Source organism: Echinops telfairi, unplaced genomic scaffold (assembly GCF_000313985.2).
Source record: "Echinops telfairi isolate 266 unplaced genomic scaffold, ASM31398v2 ScPeMD7_16;HRSCAF=60, whole genome shotgun sequence".
Classification (NCBI taxonomy): Eukaryota; Metazoa; Chordata; class Mammalia; order Afrosoricida; family Tenrecidae; genus Echinops; species Echinops telfairi.
In genome coordinates, this window is record NW_022103913.1 from 8,587,565 (window position 1) to 8,597,978 (window position 10,414).

The 10,414-nt window shown below is 44.2% G+C and overlaps 1 protein-coding gene across 2 annotated transcripts in view; it reads right to left on the minus strand.

Moving 5' to 3' along the window:
• FAIM (Fas apoptotic inhibitory molecule) overlaps positions 1-9,011 on the minus strand; it is a 15,708-nt gene extending 6,697 nt beyond the window's left edge. Inside the window, exons 1-3 of one of the 2 annotated variants that reach the window (XM_004712088.2) lie at positions 7,505-9,004; positions 6,159-6,291; positions 5,586-5,814 (exon numbers count right to left, since the gene is read on the minus strand). In XM_004712088.2, the coding sequence (XP_004712145.1) occupies positions 5,586-5,814; positions 6,159-6,291; positions 7,505-7,548 (406 nt within the window). In that variant the 5' untranslated portion in view covers positions 7,549-9,004. Of the gene's footprint in view, positions 1-5,585; positions 5,815-6,158; positions 6,292-7,504 lie in introns of both variants that reach the window. The other variant, XM_045287495.1, reaches the window with a different exon arrangement.
• Between the last annotated feature and the right edge of the window lie 1,403 nt (positions 9,012-10,414).

The window sequence follows — 10,414 nt, forward strand, 5'->3', positions numbered from 1 at the left end:
TGTGTGTGTGTGTGTGTGTGTGTGTGTGTGTGTGTGTGTGTGTGGTGACTGGGGGGTGGATCCCTAGATCTACCTGTCAGTGTCAGTGTCTTGGGGGATGGCAGGGGTGACAGAGCCAGAAGATACATTTTCGGTGTTTTAATGAAGAAGAGGAAGCAGTGTCACCGGTATGTGAACAGGGAGTCCAGGGATCCAAAACTTCTCTGGGGGTCGGGTGTGAAGCACCAGTCAAGGCCTGACCGACGGGTAAGCCGCTGATCTGGGAAATCCAGTCTCAGAGGGATCCTCTTCCCCATAACTCTGCAGAGAGAGCCTCAGAGTCTGAGAGAGGCCTCGGGTTGGACTTGTGAGGGCTTGTGGCTGAAAGGAAAGCCAGCCTGTCACACACACAATGTGTGCTCACGGTGCTGAAATAAACCCCAATGGCAGCGAACAGGGGCATTTTATCTGGTGTAGCCTACTAATAGCTTTTTGCCATGCCCCTGAAGATACAGCTAACCCAGAGGCCATAAAAGAAAAGCTGAATAAAGCTGACTAGATGAAAAATAAAACCTCTGCAAGATTTTTTAAAAAGCCATCCATGTTCAACGCAAAGTCCCAAGATAAATGACAAACTGGGAGATATATATTTGAAACCCACAGCACCAAGGGCTAGCCTTGCTAATAAAAACCAAGACCCATTGCTATTGAGTTGACGGCAACTCGTGGCTACGTTACAGGACAGAGTGGACCCGCTGCCTCAGGTTCCCAGGGTGGTGCATTTTTACAGCAGCCACTTCGTCTTCCTCCTGCAGAGCAGCTGCTCAGTAGCTGGTGGATTCAAATCTCACTGACTTGCCAATGATCTGCCAAGTGCCTTCACCACTGAGCCACCAGGGCTCCTAATATCACATCTAGAAATTAAAGAGAAAAAGAGGTGGACAACCCAAAATAATATGAGGAGGCACTTGTTGGGAAAGAAACACAAAAGGCCTTTAAACCTCAGGTGGAAAAGATGCCCAGCCTCATTCAACCACGAGAAAGGGAAACAAAGATATCCGTTTTTCACCTATCGGAATGTTAACAATTCAAAAGTCTAGCAACATATTCTGTTGGAAGCTTGTATGGAAATACCTAGTGGAAGGCCCTTTTATGAAAATGGGCGCCAAAGACGAAAAGCGAGCCCCTGCCCCTCCCCACACGGAAGCCAAAGCAACGGCATTAAAGGCCAAGAAGGCCGTGCCGAAAGGCGTCCACAGCCACACAAATAAAGATCCGCACGTCACCCACCTTCCGGTGGCCCAAGACCTTGACCTGAGGTTAAGAGGGCAGCCCGAATGCCCTTGGAAGAGTGCCCCCCGGAGCAACACGCGGAAACACTGGATCATGGGGGCTGCCGTGAAGAAGGTCTAGGATAGCTACACACGGGTGCTCCAAGCACCAGATCAAACACGCTGTGAAGCAGCCAAGGTCAACACCTTGATCCGGCCCGACAGCCAGAAGAGGCTACGAGCTTCTGACTGCGACGTTCTAGATGTTGCCAACACTATCAGAATCACCTAAACTGAGTCTAGCTGGCTAACGCTAAATATAAACCTTTTCAGAACATTAGGGAAAAAAACACCTAGTGGGATACAAAATGGTAAAAGCGTCATGGAGGGGGAACTAGGGAAACATCAATTCCAACGGCAAATCCTTTGACCCAGCAATCCTACTTTCCCAAGTTGGGGAATTTGTCCCCAAATCTGTCCCATATTCTTAGAATCTGTCCCATATTCTTAGAATCTGTCCCATATTCTAAGAGGCATAAGAACAAATCTATTCATTCAATATTGCTTTTGCTTTAAATTTTTGGAAGACAGTTTCTTTGCCACCAAGGCATTGTGATCTTGCCACCCAGCTTAGTATGAAGGACTCCATTTTGTTTAAAACTGCCAGCAGCTAGCTGCCCCTACCACTGCCCTGCTCAATATCCTGACAGACCTTGGCTCTCTGGACCCCTTACCATATCCTGTTTGCTTGATAAGCAAGAAATGTCATCTCTCCTGCCAGACCCTGTTTTATCACTGCAGATGTTCCCCGTTGCCCCCTACCAAGGTCTTGCCGGCGAAAGGCAAAGAACGTGACTGCCAGAACGTCCCCTTAACCCAGCCCTCTGTCTTAATTACTGCATGAAAGTCCTTTTACTGCCTTTGCATGGGGTGGAGAGTGAACTAGACACTAGTCGCCTTTTGTCCCACCTGTAATACAGAAGGAGTTCAACTTTGATTTATAATATTTTAATGGAAGAAGGATAGATTTTCATTTTCAAAGCCTACTTGGTTATATATATTTTTTAATTATTTTATTTTTGTTGGTGGAATACAGCAGGACACCTACCAATTCAACAGTCTTTTATCTGTTCAATCAGTGGCCCTGAGCAACCGTTTCACCTCCTTGTCGGAGCTTTTTCTCCTCCTCCTGGTAATACATAAACTCACTGCCCCACTGACTCATCTTTTCTGGTGCAGGTGGAGCTCTGCTTTGGGCCTTGGAGGACATCCAGCTAGGAGGGGAATCGGGAGTCACATGGCTGTTCTACTTGTAGCTTTTTCAGGAACTGCCAAACTCTTTTCCACAGTGGCTGTGCTATTTTGCATGCCCACCAGCGTGTACGTGGGGATTTCAAAAAGTTTGTGGACAGATTGAATAAAAAGAGCGTGTAACTGTCCCACAGACTTTTGGAAGTCCCCTGTATGGGTTCCAAGGTCCTCCTATCTTTCACATGTGCTATTTTTTGTTCTTTTCACATCAGCCATTTTCATGGGAGTAAAAGTGACAGCTCACTGTGGTTCTGGTGGCTAATCCCATCTTTCCATGGCACCAGTGGGAATTTGAGGTCCTCTTTGGTGAAATGGCTATTCAAATCCTTTCTCCATTTTATGACTCAGTTTTGTCTTTTTCTTATTAAGTGGATGAAGTGTTGCAGATATTTTGGTTATTAGATTCTCACTAGATACATAGTTTCAAAAAATATTCTCCCTGTCAGCAGCTTATGCTTTTTTTTGGTATAGTCTTTTGACACATATATGTTTTTAATATTTATGAGGTCCCACTTATTTATTTTGATTTTTTGCTGTTTGTGCTTTTGTTATTACATTAGTTAAGCCATTGTGAAAAGTTTGGCCTCACACCAGAATGCCCCTGCATTTTCTTCTTTGATTTTATGATTTTAGTTTACATATTTAGGTCCTTCATTGATTTTGAATTTGTGTTTATAGACAGTGTGAGGCCTGGACGCTGCTGTATTTTCCCTGTGTAGAAACGTTCCAAACACTATTGAAGAGAGTCTGCTTTGCTCAACGAATGGACTTAGCGCCCTTGCCAAGGCATGAGGTATTTCGGGACTCTCAGTTTGGTTCCACTGCCCTACGCGTCTATAGCCAGGCCGTTCTGATTACTACAGCATGTTGGAAAACTTGGAAGTGCAAGTCCTACTTTGCTATTCTCTTTCGACACTGCTTTCACTATTCAGGGCCTCTCGCCATTCCACTTAAAGTTGAAGACTGGCTTTTCCATTTCTATATAGAAAACTGTTGGGATTTGATAGGGATTGTAGTGAATCTATAGATCACTTGGGGTAGAATCAGTATCTTAAAAATATTGTGTCTTCCGGTCCATAAACATGGAATATTTCCCACTTATTTACTTAAGTCTCCTTTAATCTCTTCCAGCTGTGTTGTATCATTTATGTTGTGTAGGTCCTTTACATCTTTGGTTAAATTTATCCTATCTTACTCCACTAGATATTATTGTAAATAAAGCCATTTCCCTAATGTCCCCTTCAGTTTCCCATCACTGGTGGTGGCAGTTACATAACTGGTGTCAACCTGAGAATATTAAGGGGTGAAGGGGTGGGGTTTAGCCTGTGAGTTGGGTCGCAGCTTGGTGACCTCATTTGGAGGCACTCTGGAGATAAATAGCTCACTAGAGGCCAGATCCACTCTTTCTGCTTCGTATTCCTGATGACAAGCCACACAGAGCTATGCTGATGGTGCCATAGCTCTGGAGCTGGAGGAGCCACGTGCAGACCCACAAGACTTTCCACCCACTGATCTTCCTGCATTCAGCATCATTGCATGGTTGCGTGAGTCAAAAGAGGAATTTATGAATAGTATCGACATATGGGGTAATATAGGACTTAGGGACTTGATCTGGACTGGGCTGGGATGTTTTCTTAATGTACAATTGCTCTTTGACATAAAGTTCTCTCTTATACACATATGAGTGTCTATGAATTTGTTTCTCTAGTCAACCCGGACTAACACAATGTTATATAGAAACACATTCAGCATTGCTCTTAATAGCAAAGATTAGAAATGCTTGAAGTACACACCAGTTGGGAGTAGTTCAACTATTTTATTACCAATTTAGTGGGTTTCATGCTAACCACTAGGTCGGTAGTTCAAAACCCCCAGTGCTATCTGCCCTATTGGGGTCCCTCTGAGTCAGAACTAACTCGATGACAGGGACTTGGCTTTATAAAAGACAGAAATGCAGCCAGTAAAATCCAGACGATAGGAAACTCCTGAAGACAAATGACTCCGTTTCTTCAATAAATAAACTACACCGAAGGTTTTTGTTTTCTAAACCAGGTGTCTTTATTACTTGCTAAATATTTTTCATTAGAAAAAAAGGTACTGGCACGCTAGCATGCAACTAACCCAGGCGTCCTCAAACTATGGCCCGCGAGCCACATGCGGCCCGCCAAGGACATTTATCCGGCCCCCTGGGTGTTTTTGCCCCATTTGTTTTTTTACTTCAAAATGAGATCGGTGCAGTGTGCAAAGGAATTTGTTCATAGTTTGTTTTTAAACTATAGTCTGGCCCTCCAATGGGTCTGAGGGACAGTGAACTGGCCCCCTGTTTAAAAAGTTTGAGGACCCCTGAACTAGACTGACCAGGTCTGCTCATCTCTGCAGCTCGGTGAGTGCCCAGTTCACTCACCAGCACATAACGAGGTAGTAATCATTACCTGAATAAATGGGTCAGTGAATTACTGAGACGATCTACACAGTACTGACTAGGTGATATGAAAAGCAAGAAATACTAGGAGGACCTAGAATAGAAGAAAAGTGGTGAGTGGTAAACATTTGTCTTGTAAGTTTTGTGGGCCTAACAAAAATGGAAAATCCTGGCCATCTGTTTTTTTCAATTGACTATATCAAGACTTTGACTTCGATGATTTTGACCTGATGTAGTCCTAGGCTTATTGCTACCTAGAGAAATATATCCCCTTTTATTAATGTATCTTAAATTTCTAAATGCCTTTATGATAAGCTTATGAAGAGAAATGCCCAACAGAAACAAATAGCTGTACCCCCCTTTTTTAATAAATAGAAGATTAAAACCCTCAATCCAATCACAATAAAAACTGACTTTCAGATAGCTTACCTACAAAACAGTGGGTTAAATAAATCTCTCATTTATACAGGGCACATTAAAAATACACCTCACTTACATTCCCTTTCCTATTTGAAGCTCCTAAGAAAGGTCTGGATAGTTATAGGAAGCAATTGAACAGCCATCCCAAAAGAACATATCATGTGGACACATCATTAACTTACCTAGCACAACCCTAAAGTCCTCCCCATCCAAGTGCAGCACCCAGGTGTTGGTGGTCTTGGACCTGTTCTCCAGATACTTCTTGAGACTTTTCCCATTGATTTCCAGGGTGTATTCATAGGCAAAACCACTGACAGCATCAATGTTGATGGTTGCTTTTGTCTTGGCAGCTCCAACACAGAAGGTTTCTTTGCCCACTAATTTGAACATCCATTCTTTTCTTATCTCTTCCTAAGTAATAAAACATAAAAGTTGGGGACAAATAAATGGAAGGCAATTTTAAGTTTAATTTAAGAAATACAATCAAAGTGAGCAATAGCAGCATTATTTCTATGCAATTTTATTAATCCCTAATGTCAAGGCTTTAGAAAATCAAGGCTGGTAAGTATGAATATTAGTTGTTATAGTCTATGAGTTCTCTAACTCTTCTTGGTTTGCACTTTTCCACAGAATGATGCAGGCCAAAAGCAAAGGGCTGGATCATAGGAGCAAAGCCCCAAATTCATAGGAGAGGCTCCGTGGACAAATCCGCCTTCTCTCCATACAGCGTTGTACGGAGTAACATTTTTTCCTACCTTTCCATCCACGTAGACCACACGTTTGCCTGACGTGGTCCCGTGTTCAAATTCAATCTTGTGGACTCCGTCACTTAGAGCAATGTCCCAAACAGCTACGAGATCCGTCATTTTTTCTAGGCTAAAGGGAGGGCTAGGGGAATCAAACAAAGTTAATTGTCGTGTGCCAAAATGGTAAGACAATGACTAAGCACTCCTTCTAAAGTGAAAATGACAACATTTCAAATATTCTAAAATGATCAAGTATGAGCGCGATGCCCTAGAAATCTGAGCACAATACCTGAACGTAGAATGATCTTACCCTCGTACTCACTCTGCCTTTAAGACACAAACTACGATCTGTGGGCAAACCGTCCGATAATTCCAAACAAAGTCACCTTACTAGTAATAGGATTAAGGATCTATCAGTTTAGCCTCAGTACTCTTCCAGGCTAGGCTGCAGAATCGTACCTGGGAAGGTCCCTAAGTCTTTACACCCTACCCCTCCCACCCTATTTGAAAAGCTTAATAATTGCTTTTCTCTTCTTCTTCCCAGATCTAGTCTCTCCAACACATGAGCTCTCCAAACTTCCCCTGTTGAGTGTAATGACTTGGGGCTTGCTTGAACAAGCGCTGATTGAGCAAGAGCAGTCATGGGTGGAGATGTCCTCCTACCATGGAGATAAAAACGATACGAAGAAATGTGATGGAAAATAGTAATTCTTGGCACTATCAAAGGAAAGCTTGTTTTGTTTTTGTTTTAAAGGCTTTAGTTTGCTTAAAAATGGCACCATGTAAACAAATACTTTGTGCATTATTCTAAGGCATGGGCTTTTAGCTTTCAGAGACCTAATGTTTATTACTGTTGTAATTAGCATATCCAACAGTTCACTAAGTTCCTGGGTGCCAGCCACTGTTCTGAGAGGTCCACATGAAGATCCTCACCAGGAGACGGGTGCTAGTATCCCTGTTTGTCAGACGAAATGGGGGCTCAGAGAGGCTAAAGGCATATGATGGGGCAGAGACAGGGTCTCAGTGTGTGTACTCCTCCCCGCGCCCTCCACCTCTGCGCAGCCTCTCTGAATCTGAGGTCGGAAAGGGACTGGGTCATTCTGAAGAAGGTTCCAGGAACTCTGTACAGGCAGGGCTTTGGAGCCCTCACATCCAGGCCCTGGGGGAAGGCGGTCGTGTTAGAAGGGTGACTCCCTCCGTGTCAAGTTCTAGCTCCCCCTGCCTCACACCCTGGGGTGTCCGGAACGATGCATTATGCAAGGTATCCCAAGCAGCCTGGATAAACCAGTCTCCTGAAAGATGACCACACTTTTGAACGTTTCCAAAGCTAACGTGTCTGCAGACAAGACATTTACCTTTCGTCATCTTCAAAGATTGGACTGTCATCTCCAGACGCCATGGCGGGCACAACAGCTTTAATCCAATTAGCAGCCAGGAAAGAAAAGCAGAATGGCAGCAAAGAAAGACTGAGGGCAGCAAAGAAGACATCTACAAAAGGGCTCCTAACGGTGCAAATCGGCTCTTCGATGCATGCAGTTTCAGATGAGACGCATCCACAGACAACAGAATTGCAATCTCAAATTTTCAGGGCAGGAGGAGTCAAATCTGTTTTCTTCTGATATGGACCTACAGTTTGTTTGTGTGTGTTTTTTTAAAGCATCTAGTGTTTATTTCAAATATGATAGCACACACAAGCTGGACTTGACCAGAGAGCTCCTCGGGGTCTCATGCTGCTTAAACTGAGGCCCAGGGCATATAGAAAACTCCAAGGTAAACAGGATGCATCTTCTAGAAGCACCATGGTGGTAATGAGTTTAAAATGCAATCCTGTATTACATTTCAGAAGGTTATATAATGGTAGAATATAATTTTTTATGTGTGTGGGGACGGGGGTGGAAGATTTCAAGCTGGTTTGCTTTTGAGTTCAGTAAACATGGCTCTGCTCAGCTCACAGTTAATTTACAGTGCCAATAATGAATCCACAAATGATCAGACTTGCTCAGCATCACTGCAGAGCCCCGGCGAGAACTGGAGCCAAGTACTCATGTCCAGTAAACTCGTCAGTAACAGGGCTGCAGGGCTAATTAAATCCTACTAAAATCAGATGTGATACATATGCACACGCACAGGAAACCTTCCACGCTTGGAGATCTAGGATTAGTAGTTGTAACCCTGCTAAATTATAATTGGCTCAACTACTTTCTGCTCCTCGGCTCTGCCCCAGCCCAGCCCTCTCCTTATTTAGGTGCTTTCTTACAGATACTCAAGGGTGCTCCCACCGCTTTAAAACAGGAGATTGCTGTACTTCTGGCTGCAAACAGCTGTGGCCACAATTTGTTAAAAAAAATATACTAGTGAAGATTAGAAGCCACCCAAAATGAAAAACTAAGTTTTAAAAATCAAATGCAGTGAAGATTTAAAACCATTTGCATTAAAAATAAATCCCTCTTTGCTAAATGTTTATGGTGGTACAGACTTGTGGATGTCTCTAAAAGACGGCCTAGGGTATCTCTTAGCAAAGTGGAGGGTGTCCTGTAACTACAGAGAAAGAGAGTACAGCGCAGCAGAGTAAAGCAGGACCGCATAGCACAACCTTTGGCAAGACATCCTTTGGACAGCACAGTGGACGTAGGGATGTCATTCAAAGTTTGCTCTACAACTCCAAGCGGCTCTAGAAGGGTTAGTAAAGCAACTGTCCAATCAGCGTCAGATACCACTAATCACATGAAGATAAGCCATGGTATCATCTTAATTATAAGTTTCATATCGAGATGTAAAAGGCAACACAATAATCATATTGAGAGAGAAGATCAAGGTTATATTAAAAAAAAAAAGGTTCCTCTAAATCAGCGGTTCTCAACCTGGGGGTTGAACGACCCTTTCACAGGGGTCGCCCAATGCATCAACAGTAGCAAAATTACAGTGATGAAGTAGCAACAAAAATAATTTTATGGTTGGGGGTCACCACAACATGAGGAACTGTATTAAAGGGTTGTGCGGCATGAGGAAGGTTGAGAACCACTGCTCTAAATAGTCAACATCCATTTATACATTCAGTAACTGATTATGGGGTATCTAAAAGAATAGAACATTTTCCTTCTCAAAAACTTGGATAGTGTATGTGATCGTTTGGAAAGGAACTGTATACAGTATGATCAGAGTAAAAGCTGAAGCAATTATCTGGCAAATGTGATGTATCCATAGGTGGTAAATCAAATTCCTTTCATTTCCACGGGTGGGGAGATGACACCAGAAACCTTTCACATGTCTTCAAAGAAAGCTGTTTTAGTATCTAGTGATTTACCATCAGCATAATCTCTTAAAACCCCTTCCCTAGCAACCGTACGCCCTTGACGCATCAGACCACTACAACCAAGTTGTTCACAAGTGTGTGCAAGCATGTCTAGTGTGTGCTTATTCCAGCACTGAACTCTACCTTGATGTGGGGTTAACTGGGTCGGGGACCACACTAGTTGGTTCAAGCTACCCCGGAATCGGTTTTCTCTTGCTTTTACGGAGGAGTTGTAAGCAATCACTGAGATGCTGACTTCCCATTTCAGCGAAAGGGAACTTAAGACAAGACACTGATTGGATCTCCAACCAGTGCGCCGACATGGTGTGGCCGGCCTTGCACAGCTCTGGGCCCTCTGAGCAGGCAGTCAACTCTCTCCTGGGCCATCATCCCCAAATGCGCCTGGAGGAATAGAATCCAGAACAGCTTCTCTGGTGGCTGTATGGCAATGTTTTTCATAAGACTGGTGGACTTATTCTACGCAAATAACTATGTTCAAAAACGCAGAACGAAGGAGACTCAACACACGGTTCCTTTTTGTAGCTGAAAACTGAAAAGTTGCCGACCGCTCCCCATTAGGTAATCGATGAAGTGAATTACAGCCCGTCACTCAATTAACCGAGCGTCCAGCCCCTGCCGGGCACCGAGGATTGATGTGACCATCAACTTGGCACAGCCATCGCACAGCCAATCAAAAGAACGTTAAAATTAAAAACACAAAACCACCATTTTAAAGCTGTGGCTAACCACGCGTGATGCATTGTCCGTGAACGAAACCGGGTTACAAAACTTCACGTTCCAGGTTTTGCAAAACCAAGCCGCCCGGCGGGTGCTGACGGGGGTGGGGCAGTGCCCGTCTGCACGTCCCTGCGGTGGTCTCGGGGCGAAGCGACCGGGCTGACTTCCCCCCGCCCCCCAGGGGCCAGGCTGAGTGCGATCGGAGGGAAAGGCCCGGGGTCGGGGGGCCGGCGCG